The sequence below is a fragment of the Oncorhynchus nerka genome, linkage group LG14, assembly GCF_034236695.1.
Source record: "Oncorhynchus nerka isolate Pitt River linkage group LG14, Oner_Uvic_2.0, whole genome shotgun sequence".
Taxonomy (NCBI): Eukaryota; Metazoa; Chordata; class Actinopteri; order Salmoniformes; family Salmonidae; genus Oncorhynchus; species Oncorhynchus nerka.
In genome coordinates, this window is record NC_088409.1 from 40,947,745 (window position 1) to 40,964,163 (window position 16,419).

At 44.4% G+C, this 16,419-nt stretch overlaps 1 protein-coding gene across 10 annotated transcripts in view; it reads left to right on the forward strand.

The window, feature by feature from the left end:
• Positions 1-16,419, forward strand: part of LOC115141075 (myocyte-specific enhancer factor 2D homolog) — a 75,836-nt gene that overhangs the window by 41,386 nt on the left and 18,031 nt on the right. For 6 of the 10 annotated variants that reach the window (XM_029679670.2, XM_029679672.2, XM_029679674.2 and 3 more), the window contains exons 4-5: positions 8,577-8,714; positions 12,473-12,680. In XM_029679670.2, coding sequence (XP_029535530.1) covers positions 8,577-8,714; positions 12,473-12,680 — 346 coding nt within the window. Of the gene's footprint in view, positions 1-8,361; positions 8,497-8,576; positions 8,715-12,472; positions 12,681-16,419 lie in introns of all 10 variants that reach the window. The other 4 variants (XM_029679671.2, XM_065000073.1, XM_029679677.2 and 1 more) reach the window with 1 other exon arrangement.

Genomic DNA, 16,419 nt, shown 5'->3' on the forward strand with positions numbered 1-16,419 from the left:
GTAGCCACCCTTTGCCTTGATGATGGCTTTGCACACTCTTGGCATTCTCTCAACCAGCATCATGAGGTAGTCACCTGGAATGCATTTCAGTTAACAGGTGTGCCATGTTAAAAGGTAATTTGTGGAATTTCTTTCCTTTTTAATGTGTTTGAGCCAATCAGTTGTTGTGACAAGGCAGGGGTGGTATACAGAAGATAGCCCTATTTGGTAGAAGACCAAGTCCATATTATGGCAAGAACAGCTCAAATAAGCAAAGAGAAATGACAGTCCATCATTACTTTAAGACATGAGGGTCAGTCAATCCAGAAAATGTAAAGAACTTTGAACGTTTCTTCAAGTGCAGTCGCAAAAAGTATGAAGACACTGTGAAGAAACTGTCTCTCATGAGGACCGCCAGAGGAAGGAAGATCAAGAGTTACCTCTGCAGCAGAGGACAAGTTCATAGCATTACCAGACTCAGAAATCGGCAAATAACTGCACCTCAGATTGCAGCCCAAATAAATGCTTCACAGAGTTCAAGTAACAGACACATCTCAACATCAACTGTTCAGAGGAGACTGCGTGAATCAGGCCTTCATGGTCAAATTGCTGCAAAGAAACCACTACTAAAGGACACCAATAATAAGAGGAGACTTGCTTGGGCCAAGAAACACGAGCAATGGACATTAGACCGGTGGAAATCTGTCCTTTGGTCTGATGAGTCCAAATTGGAGATGTTTGGTTCCAACCGCTGTGAGATGCAGAGTAGATGAACGGATGATCTCCGCATGTGTGGTTCCCACCGTGAAGCATGGAGGAGGAGGTGTGATGGTGTGGGACTGCTTTGCTGGTGACACTGTCTGTGATTTATTCAGAATTCAAGCCACACTTAAACAGCATGGCTACCACAGCATTCTGCAGCGATACGCCATCCCATCTGGTTTGCGCTTAGTGGGACTATCAATGACCCAAAACACACCTCCAGGCTGTATAAGGGCAATTTGACCAAGAAGGAGAGTGATGGAGTGCTGCATCAGATGACCTGGCCTCCACAATCACCCGACCTCAACCCAATTGAGATGGTTTGGGGACCTCCGAGTGAAGGAAAAGCAGCCATCAAGTGCTCAGCATATGTGGGAACTCCTTAAAGACTGTTGGAAAAGCATTCCAGGTGAAACTGGTTGAGAGAATGCCAAGCTGTCATCAAGGCAATGGGTGGCTGCTTTGAAGAATCTCAAATATATTTAGATTTGTTGAACATTTTTTGGGTTACTACATGATTCCATATGTGTATATCATCTACTGCATCTTTATGTAATACATGTATCACTAGCCACTTTAAACTATGCCACTTTGTTTACATACCCTACATTACTCATCTCATATGTATATACTGTACTCGATACATCTACTGCATCTTGCCTATGCAGTTCTGTACCATCACTCATTCATATATCTTTATGTACATATTCTTTATCCCTTTACACTTGTGTGTATAAGGTAGCAGTTGTGGAATTGTTAGGTTAGATTACTCGCATTAACATCTGCTAACCATGTGTATGTGACAAATTAAAATGGTATTTTATTTGTTATTTCATATTTTTTGATGTCTTCACTATTCTACAATGTAGAAAATAGTAAAAATAAAGAAAAAAACAAACGAGTAGGTGTGTCCAAACTTTTGACTGGTACTGTACGTACACACACACTCACACTCAATATTCTTCACACAGTTGGGCATTCCTTCACTCTAGTACACAGCTGGGAGGTGATGCATATGTACACACACGGCTTCTCTCTGTGCTGCACGTGTTTTGTGTGTGTGTGGGCAGCCTGCCTCTCCTGCCAGAATGTGTTAATCCGCTTGACTGCAGATCCCAATCAGGGGCGAGGGAAGGCAAAACGAGGGAGAATGAGCTCTGAAGGAGGAAGGAGATGAATAGCCATGGAGAGGAAAGAGGAAGAAGAGGGAATGCCTTTTTTCTTAAACAGCTCAAAGAGGAAGATCTTACCACAGCATGGCTGAAAGACTTTGTCACTTCCCCGATTCAAGGTCACGGTGAGAGGAGCTCCTCACGACACGCGCCACAAAACAGAACTTGACAAGATTCCCTCTAAGTAATTGATTCCAATTAGAACATATAATTGCCCATCACTTTCCAATATGGTGGCTCACCACCAAAAGGGCTTCTGGGTAGAGGCCAGGGCCCTTCGGAACTGTCCTATCATAACGCTCATGGTTCCCTAGGAGGCGGGCCTCCCTCTGTTGCCCTGGCGATGCTCCCTACCTCGGGACTAATCCCATTTTGCCATGTCAACCAAATTCCTGGGACGTCCCCTAAGACCTGTCGTATCCCAATATCCTGATCAAGGCAGGGCAGGGCAGGACAGGGTCAATGGGGCCTTCTCCTTATCACGTGGCCTCCAAAGGTCACATGACGCACCATGATCGCCATGGAGATGGTAATTGGTTTAATGATGATGCACCAGGGTGTGATGGTAAATGGCATCAAATCAGATTCAGTTTTTTGTTTTTGTTTAACAGGCACTTAGTCTGCATCATGTTTGTTGTTGTTACTGCCAGGAACATTAATGTAGCAGGGTTGATTATTTAAGAGCAAATGAAAACCACATTTTTCATCATGGCAAGCTAAAAAATAGTTTGATTTGATGCCGGAGTTAAAATGAATCTCAATATTTTAAAGAGCTTGTGCAGCATTATGCCCATTTTAGACTGTTAAATGCAACAGGATGTGATTGCAGACAGATCATATGGTCCTCCTCATATGTATACGTACACTGTCATCCTATGAGCTGCTATCTGACATCTGACACCCGGCAGATTCCAGACCATCCATATCCAATGAGGGCATGGTCCGCTACCTCTGTACTCTGTGAGGAAGCAAGCCATCTGCCCCTCCTGAGATGGTGTGATAGAGGGGATCCATTAACCACATGTATAAGTAATAACACCCACTGCTGGCTATTATGGTAATGGTGGAAGACATTCTTCAGGGATGTGCTACTGTCGAATGAATGGGGAGGATAAAGCCGGACAGAGCCGCTATGGCCACTCAGTTTCCCCGATGCAGCCACGTTAGTGATGTGTTCTTTGGCAGCCCAGTAGCGTAGTAAGCAGAGGCTTTAGCTGTGCTCTATCAGGATGCCCTGGGGGGCTCCATGTACCTGAATGCGGACAACTGCAAATGGGACGTGACATTACATTCTGCCTTTGTGGACAAGGGCCCCAGCCCGTACTGCTCACCACATACTTCCATTCTAAAGAGGGAGAGGAGGTAGAAAAGGAGAGATGAATGGCATTTTGAGAGCAAAACATAGGATGGGAAGCTGTGGGAATAGGTCAACAGAGGAAGAGGGAGAGCAGGTAAAAAGAAGACTGGTGAGGAGAGAGATGGATAGACAGGAGATGGAGGAAAGTGAAGGCCGGATAAGAGGACTAAGGAGAGCAGCATAGTAAAACATGTGGGAGAATAGGAGGCTGAAGTGAGAGGACTGTATGGATTGATTATGATATCCTGAGAGAGAGAAATTAATATAAATGGATAGAGTGGAAGGGAAGAGGGTGAAAGGTGAAGGAAAGCGAGAGATACAGCAGGAGAGAGAGACAAGGACCAAGTGACCACGAGAGAATGAAAGAGAGAGTGAGGGAGAGCAGGAGAGAGGATGAGAGTGCCCGTGGGGGAGGGGCAGGGAAGCTCATAGCCCAGCCAGTCACTGCGTGCTGCTCTACAGGGGAATCTTACCCTGGCAACATAATAGAGGGCAGCACTTGAAAGATTGTGCCAGTGGGGGAGAGGTGCGGAGGGACCGGTGAACAGATGGAGCTGACTGAGACGAGCTGATCAGCTGACCTGTGTGTGTGTGTGTGCGTGTGTGTGCGTGTGCGTGTGCGCGTCATTATATAGGACTGCCAGGTCCTATTGTCAGGGCAGTTTTGTATGTAGCGATTTTTGTTATGTTGACAGTCGGCTGCATATGTCCATGACTAACACGTCCCCCGCACAGACTTTTGTCACATGTTGCCATTGTTAGTTTTTAGCTTTTTAGGTCAGCACAGATGAACACGGATCATGTTTTCCATGAACAGTGCAGAATAAACAGTATGGTGGCTGAACAGTGTCAGGAAGTTCTAGTGTCTAATTTGATCAGTGCACTGATTTTGAATTGATATGCCTCAACAGAGAAATCGGGTACTGATGGAAGAATCATCTCCATGTGGGTGGAATGTGGAATGTATTTCATAATGTGTGTAATAAAATGGATATAATATATCCTATATATTTTGGATATCATACTTTACATTATGGATAATAGTATTGGCATCACATTTAAAGTGAATTTGATCTGTATTGGGGGGTTTAGCTCAGTAAACCTGGATTTAACTTCACAGTTGGGTAGCTAATGACTGCGTTCGTCTTTTTACGTCTTTTATTCTCTCTGCCTCTCAGCTTGGCATTGAATTTCATGGTATTGAGTCATCCTCACTACACAGAGAACAGTGATAGTCCCTAGTGGGTGTCCTAGAGAACATCCACTTATCTACTAATCAAATCTCCATCAGGCAGTACTCACTGTATTGTAGATACCCATTTATTTATGTTGCTTTACTTAAAAACACATTCCCCTTTTCCATATAGAATACAACTGAATAGTACATCTGTCGTGTTGAAGAATTTGCCACACTCTAGGTTAGAATTCATTTTGCTAGTGTCGGAATCTGGTTTGCTGTTTGGTCCAGATCCCACTGGCAAAGCTACTTACAGTAAAGCTTGTTTCCAGAATAATGCCAAAACAAGACCCTTTCCACTGTGCATTAGAGCTGAAATGGCCTGACTGCTCTAGCTCTGTGGCTGGTGGTGTGCTTCCGTTTCACCCCCTACCGTTTACCTTTGCTCAATGGCTTTTGTTGGCGTGACGCTTCACATCAATTTAGAGGTGCTCGAATATCCGAGCTGACAGATGAAAAAACACGTTGATGTGCCCTTAAACAAGGCACTTAACTCCAGGAGCGCCATACTATTACGGCTGACCCTACATCTATCCGGTGATTGTGACAATAAAATATATACAGTACCAGTCAAACGTTTGGACACACCTACTCATTCCAGGGTTTTTCTCTATTTTTACTATTTTCTACATTGTAGAATAATAGTGAAGACATCAAAACTATGAAATAACATACCAAAAAAGTGTTAAACAAATTAAAATATATTTTAGATTCTTCAAAGTAGCCACTCTTTGCACACTCTTGGCATTCTCTAAACCAGCTTCATGAGGTAGTCACCTGGAATGCTTTTCCCACAGTCTTGAAGGAGTTCCCAAACATGCTGAGCATTTGTTTTCCTTCACTCTGAGGTCCCCAAAACATCTCAATTGGGTTGAGGTCGGGTGATTGTGGAGGCCAGGTCATCTGATGCAGCTCTCCATCACTCTCCGTCTTGGTCAAGTAGCCCTTATACAGCCTGGAGGTGTGTTTTGGGTCATTGTCCTGTTGAAAAACAAATGATAGTCCCGCTAAGCGCAAACCAGATGGGATGGCGTAACACTGCAGAATGCTGTGGTAGTCATGCTGGTTAAGTGTGCCTTGAATTCCAAATAAATCACTGACAGTGTCACCAGAAAAGCACCCCCACACCACCACCTCCATGCTTAACGGTGGGAACCACACATGCGGAGATCATCCGTTCACCTACTCTGTGTCTCACAAAGACACCAAAAATCTCAAATTTGGACTCATAAGACCAAAGGACAGACTTCCACTTGTCTAATGTCCACTGCTCGTGTTTCTTGTCCCAAGCAAGTCTCTTCTTATTATTGGTGTCCTTTAGTAGTGGTTTCTTTGCAGAAATTCTTCCATGAACGGCCAACTCTGATGTGATGCTGATGTGATGTGTTACTTGAACTCTGTGAAGCATTTATTTGGGCTGCAATCTGAGGTGCAGTTATTTGCCGATTTCTGAGTCTGGTAATGCTATGAACTTGTCCTCTGCTGCAGAGGTAACTCTTGGTCTTCCTTCCTCTGGCGGTCCTCATGAGAGCCAGTTTCATCAGAGCGCTTGATGTTTTTTGCGACAAATAGCCCTATCTTCCCACAAAACACACACAAATCACCAGTCTCAACGTCAACAGTGAAGAGGCGACTCCGGGATGCTGGCCTTCTAGGCAGAGTTACTCTGTCCAGTGTCTGTGTTCTTTTTCCCATCTTAATCTTTTCTTTTCAGTCTGAGATATTGCTTTTTTTTTGCAACTCTGCCTAGAAGGCCAGCATCCCGGAGTCACCTCTTCACTGTTGACATTGAGACTGGTGTTTTTAATGAAGCTGCCAGTTGAGGACTTGTGAGGTGTCTGTTTCTCAAACTAGACTGTCTAATGTACTTGTCCTCTTGCTCAGTAATGCACCGGGGCCTCCCACTCCTCTTTCTATTCTGGTTAGAGCCAGTTTGGGCTGTTCTGTGAAAGGAGTAATACACAGTATTGTCTTAGGTCAGTTAGGATCACCACTTTTTATTTTAAGAATGTGAAATGTCAGAATAATAGTAGAGAGAATGATTTATTTCAGCTTTTATTTCTTTCATTACATTCCCAGAGGGTCAGAAGTTTACATACACTCAATTAGTATTTGGTAGCATTGCCTTTAAATGGTTTAACTTGGGTCAAAAGTTTCAGGTAGCCTTCCACAACCTTCCCACAATAAGTCGGGTGAATTTTGGCCCATTCCTACTGACAGAGCTGGTGTGTAACTGAGTCAGGTTTGTAGGCCTCTTTCAGTTCTGTCCACATATTTTCTATAGGATTGAGGTCAGGGCTTTGTGATGGCCACTCCAATACCTTGACTTTTAAAGAAGCCATTTTGCCAAAACTTTGCTTGCAAGTTTTCTTGGAGTCATTGTTCATTTGGAAGACCATTTGCCACCAAGCTTTAACTTCCTGACTGATGTCTTGAATGTTGCTTCAATATATCCACATAATTTTCCTACCTCATGATGCCATCTATTTTATGAAGTGCACCAGTCCCTCCTACAGCAAAGCACCCCCACAACATGATACTGCCACCCCCGTGCTTCACGGTTGGGATGGTGTTCTTCAGCTTGCAAGCCCCCCCTTTTTCCTCCAAACATAACGATGGTCATTATGGCCAAACAGTTCTATTTTCGTTTCATCAGACCAGAGGACATTTCTCCAAAAAGTACGATCTTTGTCCCCATGTGCAGTTGCAAATCGTAGTCTGGCTTTTTTATGGCGGTTTTGGAGCCGTGTCTTCTTCCTTGCTGAGCGTCCTTTCAGGTTATGTCAATATAGGACTTGTTTTACTATGGATATAGATACTTTTGTACCTGTTTCCTCCAGCATCTTCACAAGGTCCTTTACTGTTGTTCTGGGATTGATTTGCACTTTTCGCACCAAAGTACGTTCATCTCTAGGAGACAGAACGCGTCTTCTTCCTGAGCGGTATGATGGCTGCGTGGTCCCATGGTGTTTATACTTGCGTACTATTGTTTGTACAGATGAACGTGGTACCTTCAGGCATTTGGAAATTGCTCCCAAGGATGAACCGGACTTGTGGAGGTCTACAATACTTTTTGAGGTCTTGGCTAATTTATTTTGATTTCCCATAATGTCAAGCAAAGAGGCACTGAGTTTGAAGGTAGGCCTTGAAATACATCCACAGGTACACCTCCAATTGACTCAAATGATGTCAATTAGCCTATCAGAAGCTTCTAAAGCCATGACATCATTTTCTGGAATTTTCCAAGCTGTTTAAATGCACAGTCAATTTAGTCTGTCAACTTCTGACCCACTGGAATTGTGATACAGTGAAAATAATCTGTCTGTAAACATTTTTTGGAAAAATGACTTGTGTCATGCACAAAGTAGATGTTCTAACTGACTTTCCAAAACTATAGTTTATTAACAAGAAATTTGTGGAGTGGTTGAAAAACGAGTTTTAATGACTCCAACCTATGTATGTAAACTTCTGACTTCAACTGTATAAATATATATATATATATATATATATATATAAAAAGAACGTTTTGTTATAAATTGTTAGTCATTGTCCAGTAATAATGCCTTATTTCAGACATCTTTGTTGATTTGTGTAGAGTAGACCTTTGAAGGTGGTTAGCTTCGAAACGATGGTCATAGGTGCTGACCTTCCTGGAATGGATCGATGTTATATATTATCTGAGGCTCAGAATCATGTTACTGGTCTTGTTCGAATGCCATCGCTGTTCTTTTCTTTATCATTATTAGAATTGAAATGGTGGTACAGTCTGGATGATGGGTGTTGTTGACATAATTGTGTGTGAAAATGAAATGTTTTCCTCCTTCCTCTGCTTCTTCTTCCTCTAACCGCTTCAGACGTTGCGAAAGAAAGGCTTTAATGGTTGCAACAGCCCTGAGCCGGACGGCGACGACTCCATCGACCAAAGCCCGTTAAACGACGACAAGTACCGCAAGAACGAGGACCTGGATATCCTGTTCAAGCGCTATGGCGTGAGTACCATCGTCCTCTCGTCACGTTCTCTAACCTCCCTCTCTCTCTCTCTCTCTGTTGTGGGAACAAACGGACCAAGGCTCTGAACAAGAAAGAGCACCGGGACTCAGAGAGCCCAGACCCTGAGGAGCCCTTCTCCCTCACCCCCCACACTGAGGAGAAATACAAAAAAATTGACGAGGAGTTTGATAAAATGATGCAGAGCTATAGGCTGTCAGTGAGTACCGTGAGCAGTACTGCAACTGCTGTGTTACCTGGACTGGATTTTACCCAGATCCGGTTGCAGACAGCAACCCAAATACTCACTGAGCACCCACCTACTCCCCTCCATTTCTCACCCCCCCTGATCGTGTGTGCCCGGGCAAGGGAAAGGAGGTTTGGGCGCGGAGCTCAACAGTCTGATTGAGTGGTCGCAGCCAACCATTTAGGAAGTAATCGTAAAGACTTCATAAACATGACATAACCGGTCTCAGGAGTCATTCATAAGCTATTGGCAGATTTCATAAAGACTACATAAAAGTGCCATAGCAAACGGGGCATAACCCATTCAAAGCAATAGATCTCATTATGCGTTGTCACCCCTTTGTTAGAGTGAGAAGAATCGTACAAATGAATGCTTTTCAAGGGTGTTAGTTTTACAGATAAAGTGTGACCATCTAGGTTCGGATAGGCCGTTCCTCATTTTCCAGGGTGTCAGTCAGACACTCTCCAGGGCTGCCTTATAATTGGCACGCTGCCACGGTTTATCGCCTCTTTTATTCCTCTCTCCGGTGCCAATTTTTTTATGATTCATTATTTTCCACCAGGGCTCAGTAATGTCATTAACGTCAGTTTAATGAGAAGCACTCAATTTACAACCAGGCTTCCTGTCTGATCTGGTCTCCCTATTGGTCACGAGGGATGGGACTTTGGCCCGAGTAGAACTCGATAGACAATGTGAAGGACTTTACTGCTCACAGGATGAGCTGAACTGGAGATATACACACCTATCCCTGATTTTAAGCCCTGGTTTCTTAGAATGTATTATACAACAATGTACTACAATGTATTGCATAATCTGCATTATGTAGGATATTGTCACTAAAACAAAAAAAAACAATGTTGATGGAAAGGTTTTGTTCTCCAAAACGGATAATATTATCACACAACCAACCACTCAGTTACATTGAAGCAGCAGTTCAGCAAAACAGTTGAATGTCTCTCTATCGAATCAATTCAGTAAATACCGCTCATTTAACCTAAGCCTTATCTCCAACACTTTGATGTTTGTGGTGAGCTGAAATGGCTCCTAAAAGCATTTCTGAGTAGAAAGAAGAAAAATAGAATTGAATCTGCTACCCCCTGGAGAGTGTAGCTCCCGCCCCAGTCGATTGGAAGCAAGCAAGCCCCCATCCCCCACCTTGCCCGGCACACCTTTCACAGGCCGCACTGTTGCAAACGGAAGCATACAGCACCAATCTCCCTCAACAGCATCATAATCCACCAACATAACAGCTAGGGGGCTGGGATATACACGCTTAATCCCACTCGTACTGCAATCCCCGGAGTCAAGTAGAAGGCCCTAGGGAGCTTAGGGAGGCTAGCTATACAGTCTACAGGCATGTACAGAATTATAAGGAAAGACTGGAACTTGCCAATTGGTGACACAGCTGATTTAGCTTTTCAGATTTAAGTGATGTTACTTGACATTGTTTGCAAAGTTATGCGTTTCCTGACAAATTTTGTTTATTTCTCCGTCTGTTGAAGTTATTTTAGAAATGTTTAAAGCACTCGTTTTCCCTCCTGTAATTCCAACAATACTCAGATTAAAGCTGAGCATTATTTTTGTATAACGATTCAATCTAATTGCATTTTTACAGAGTATTCACTGGTGAGATCAACATTGTAGTCAAATGTCAAGGACCTTTAAAGGTCAACGGAACGTTGTTTGAAAGTTGTTTTTGTGGTTTTAATCCATCACTGCTAACAAATAGGATGAGACATTTCCTAAAGTTGAAAGGGAACTTTCAAAGGCTTCTAGGACAAGAGGGAGGGAAGGAAAGTAGGGCATGAGTTTAATTCATTCTGATACCCTCGCATCTAGGAAATACACCAATGTAGCGCTCCGCTGAGAAAAATAGGTTCATTTTTTGTTATGCCATTGGAGACCTTGAGCTGCCTACAACGAACCCACTTAGCCCGAGGAAAAGCTGAATGACTATTATTTATCCAATAGGATTCATTTTAGTGCCTTTGTAATGCCATGTACTTGACACAATGAATGAGCCACTCTACTCTAATATTAAGATTATGCCCACTGGCAGTTATCTGACCTAACATAGCAATACCACTGAATAACTTGTTATCCAAGAGACATCTGACCAAATGGCACAGCACAGTTTAGTGTACATCAGTGTAGTATTCAACAGTATTTGAATGAGATAAGTGTATGTAGGGAGTGCTGTCCCAGTGCTGTATGCTCCACGTTTCCACACCTCTGCCCCCTCACACTAACCTCACCGCCATCCCTCCACCCATCCATCTCTCCCTCCCCTCTGCCTGGCCAGTGTGCAGTGCTGTAACCTTCTGCCTTATATTGTAGACTACCTCCCCAGATTCCAGTCCTAGCCACCAGCATGCCCAGTAGGTTTACCCATTTGGTCTTTCTCTGTCTTTCTCTTTATTTCTCTTTCGCTCTTCTTTTTCTCTCCCCTACCCTCTCTCGTGCTTTCTTTCTTTCTTTCTCTGCCTCTCTCTGTTTCTGGTGCTCTGGGATTTGAGACATCTCTATTATTATGGAGTCCAAGGCAGATTGGTTTTGTCACCATAGTCCCCTGAACATTGTTGCCATATGCAGCATATTGAGTGAAGTTGTGTACGTGACATGACACCCTCGCGGGTCTTATGGGTCAGAGGAGCTACAGCACTAGTGACGGCCCGGATGCCTTTCTGTCTTTACGTTACCTAGCACTGTTGTTGATCGTCACTAGAACAGGATAATGCAGACACAGACTACTAGTCAGTCTACTAAAATGCTATAAAGAAAGGAAAAGGACACATTGACAAATGGTTTGTCACAAGAATGACAGGACTCTTTATCAGATTATGTCAGATACAATACAAAACAACTTAGTCCTCCCTGCTCTCCTTTCTTCCCCTGTATAACATCACACACACATCCCAGATGTAAACTTGTGGAATACTCTGTAGGCTAACGGGAAGGAAGGTCGATATGATGGACAGAGTAGAGCATCTTCTTTCTCTCTTTTAAACTGGGTCCCACTCAGCACATACAGTACCAGGCCACGCTTGGCCCATATTCTATATATAGAGGCCCTGCCTGCTTTCTGCCATGATGAGGAACAGGGTGAAATGGGTTACAGGCAGAAGAGTGGACAACCCTGGCCTGGGTCCTGTCTCTGACTAGGACCTGGTGTTGTGCTGGGTCACACGGCTAGTATTATCTAGCTGACTTGGGACCTGTTCAAACCTATTTGCTAACTACACTTCTTATACTTTAAGAAAGCACTCCTTGATAGTTTAGAGAATGTTTTAGTGGCTAGTTATATACATTTTTAAGGGTAAACATTTACTTCCAGGTAAAAGTAAGCAAATTAGCAGTCAACTTCTCAGGTTGAGGCTACATATCAGATACTCAAAGTTCCAAGCTCTGTGCAAAATTTTTTTTTTTTCTCCAATGGTTTCTCTTCAATTTTCCCTGCAATTAAAGATACTATATGACATGTCACCAATAACCAATGCAATAACAATCCCATGTAGCTTTTATGATGTACACATAATATTGCATGTGATCTGAAAGCAAACACTTTTTCAGCTTCTTATTTCCACAAGTCAGTTTGCATGCTAACAAATCTTGTGCGATAGTATGTGTGTGTTCTTGTGCATGCACATGCTTCTGAGAGTGTGTGTTTAACATTATACATGTGCCAATCGTGGGTTTAAATTTCTAAGCCCCTCTTCCTGTCTCTCCTCCAGTCAGCCGTCCCACAGCCCACTTTCTCCATGCCCGTCACGGTGCCAGTGTCCAATCAGAATGCTCTCCAGTTCAGTAACTCTGGCGGCCTGGTAACCACCTCCTTCGTCACCTCCACCCTCACAGACCCCCGCCTGCTTTCGCCACAGCAACCATCTCTCCAGAGGAACACTGGGTCGCCAGGGTTACCACAGCGACCGGCCAGTGCAGGTAAGGAACAGAGTGGACAGTGCTTAATGGTTGACTTCATCACAAGTTCAAGTTTTATTTGTCACATGCACAAGTACAGTGACATACTTAACTTGCATGCCCTACACAACAGTGCAGTAATATTGAACTAATAATACAAAATAAAAAACAGGATAAATAAAAAATAAGAGGAAGCTATATACAGGTGCAGTGCCAGTACAAAATGTGCAGGGATACTGGAGTATTTGAGATGTACTGTACATGTAGGCAGGGATAAGTATGGCATAAGTTGTGTGTGTGTGTGCGCAAGAGTGTAAATGAAGGCGTGATAGGAGGTTTATACAAAACATTAATACCACCATCCTCAAACGGAAGGTGGAGGAGTGCAAGGCCTCTGACATCCACCAGCTCCGTGATGTCGTCATGGAGGAGTGGAAGAGGACTCCAGTGGCAACCTGTGAAGCTCTGGTGAACTCCATGCCCAAGAGGGTTAAGGCAGTGCTGGAAAATGATGGTGGCCACACAAAATATTGACATTTTGGGCCCAATTTGGACATTTTCACTTAGGGGTGTACTCACTTTTGTTGCCAGCGGTTTAGTTTAGTTTAATGGCTGTGTGTTGAGTTACAGTGCCACATTTCCCCATAAAGATATAAAACTGTATTTTTTGTGAAGAATCATACAAGTGGGACCCAGAGACATACCTTTTTTAACAAATCAAAAACTGACTTGCAAAATGATTCAGCTGTAATCGCAGCAAAAGCTGTGGCGCTACAAAGTATTAACTTGCAAAACAGCTCGAGCTCAGTGGGCTGAATAATTTTGAACAAGCCCAATTTTTTCAGTTTTGATTTGTTAAAAAGTTTGAAATATCCAATAAATGTCAGTCTTCCACTTCATGATTGTGTCCCATCTTGTTGTTGATTCTTCACAAAAAAATACAGTTTTATATCTTTATGTTTGAAGCCTGAAATGTGGCAAAAGGTTTCATCTGAAAGTTCACATGTTTGGGGTCTCCCAGGTGGCTTGTGGCAATACTTTAAACGCAAGGCACTGTATTTTGAGGGGGCAGCAAATTTACACTGTTATACAAGCTGTACACTCACTACTTTACATTGTAGCAAAGTGTCATTCTTCAGTGTTGTCACATGAAAAGATATACTCATATTTACAAAAATGTGAGGGGTGTACTCACTTTTGTGATATACTGTGTATATATATATACATACACAGTATATATATCACTACAATGTGATTTTCTGGATTTTTTAAATTTTATATATATATATATATACATACACACACACACACACACACACACACACACACACACACACACACAGTGGGGCAAAAAGGTATTTAGTCAGCCACCAATTGTGCAAGGGCTCCGGGCAGCCGAGCGGAAATGGAGGAAAACTCGCCTCCCTGCGGACCTGGCATCCTTTCACTCCCTCCTCTCTACATTTTCCTCCTCTGTCTCTGCTGCTAAAGCCACTTTCTACCACTCTAAATTCCAAGCATCTGCCTCTAACCCTAGGAAGCTCTTTGCCACCTTCTCCTCCCTCTTGAATCCTCCTCCCCCTCCCCCCCTCCTCCCTCTCTGCAGATGACTTCGTCAACCATTTTGAAAAGAAGGTCGACGACATCCGATCCTCGTTTGCTAAGTCAAACGACACCGCTGGTTCTGCTCACACTGCCCTACCCTGTGCTCTGACCTCTTTCTCCCTCTCTCTCCAGATGACATCTCGCGTCTTGTGACGGCCGGCCGCCCAACAACCTGCCCGCTTGACCCTATCCCCTCCTCTCTTCTCCAGACCATCTCCGGTGACCTTCTCCCTTACCTCACCTCGCTCATCAACTCATCCCTGACCGCTGGCTACGTCCCTCCTGTCTTCAAGAGAGCGAGAGTTGCACCCCTTCTGAAAAAACCTACACTCGATCCCTCCGATGTCAACAACTACAGACCAGTATCCCTTCTTTCTTTTCTCTCCAAAACTCTTGAACGTGCCGTCCTTGGCCAGCTCTCCCGCTATCTCTCTCAGAATGACCTTCTTGATCCAAATCAGTCAGGTTTCAAGACTAGTCATTCAACTGAGACTGCTCTTCTCTGTATCACGGAGGCGCTCCGCACTGCTAAAGCTAACTCTCTCTCCTCTGCTCTCATCCTTCTAGACCTATCGGCTGCCTTCGATACTGTGAACCATCAGATCCTCCTCTCCACCCTCTCCGAGTTGGGCATCTCCGGCGCGGCCCACGCTTGGATTGCGTCCTACCTGACAGGTCGCTCCTACCAGGTGGCGTGGCGAGAATCCGTCTCCTCACCACGTGCTCTCACCACTGGTGTCCCCAGGGCTCTGTTCTAGGCCCTCTCCTATTCTCGCTATACACCAAGTCACTTGGCTCTGTCATAACCTCACATGGTCTCTCCTATCATTGCTATGCAGACGACACACAATTAATCTTCTCCTTTCCCCTTCTGACGACCAGGTGGCGAATCGCATCTCTGCATGTCTGGCAGACATATCAGTGTGGATGACGGATCATCACCTCAAGCTGAACCTCGGCAAGACGGAGCTGCTCTTCCTCCCGGGGAAGGACTGCCCGTTCCATGATCTCGCCATCACGGTTGACAACTCCATTGTGTCCTCGTCCCAGAGCGCTAAGAACCTTGGCGTGATCCTGGACAACACCCTGTCGTTCTCAAATAACATCAAGACGGTGGCCCGTTCCTGTAGGTTCATGCTCTACAACATCCGCAGAGTACGACCCTGCCTCACACAGGAAGCGGCGCAGGTCCTAATCCAGGCACTTGTCATCTCCCGTCTGGATTACTGCAACTCGCTGTTGGCTGGGCTCCCTGCCTGTGCCATTAAACCCCTACAACTCATCCAGAACGCCGCAGCCCGTCTGGTGTTCAACCTTCCCAAGTTCTCTCACGTCACCCCGCTCCTCCGCTCTCTCCACTGGCTTCCAGTTGAAGCTCGCATCCGCTACAAGACCATGGTGCTTGCCTACGGAGCTGTGAGGGGAACGGCACCTTAGTACCTCCAGGCTCTGATCAGGCCCTACACCCAAACAAGGGCACTGCGTTCATCCACCTCTGGCCTGCTCGCCTCCCTACCACTGAGGAAGTACAGTTCCCGCTCAGCCCAGTCAAAACTGTTCGCTGCTCTGGCCCCCCAATGGTGGAACAAACTCCCTCACGACGCCAGGACAGCGGAGTCAATCACCACCTTCCGGAGACACCTGAAACCCCACCTCTTTAAGGAATACCTAGGATAGGATAAAGTAATCCTTCCCCCCCCCCCCTCACCCCCTCCCTCCCCCCCTTAAAAGACCTAGATGCACTATTGTAAAGTGGCTGTTCCACTGGATGTCATAAGGTGAAAGCACCAATTTGTAAGTCGCTCTGGATAAGAGCGTCTGCTAAATGACTTAAATGTAAATGTAAATGTTCTCCCACTTAAAAAGATGGGAGGCCTGTAATTTGCAAATAAATTCATGAAAAATCCTACAATGTGATTTTCTGGATTTTTTTCCCTCATTTTGTCTGTCATAGTTGAAGTGTACCTATGATGAAAATTACAGGCCTCTCATCTTTTTAAGTGGGAGAACTTGCACAATTGGTGGCTGACTAAATAGTTTTTTCCCCCACTGTGTGTATATATATATATATATAACTGAATAAATACGAATGGTAATGGAAATCAATAATCAGTGAACAGCAGCGTAGTGGTAGTAATAGATCTAATCAATAATC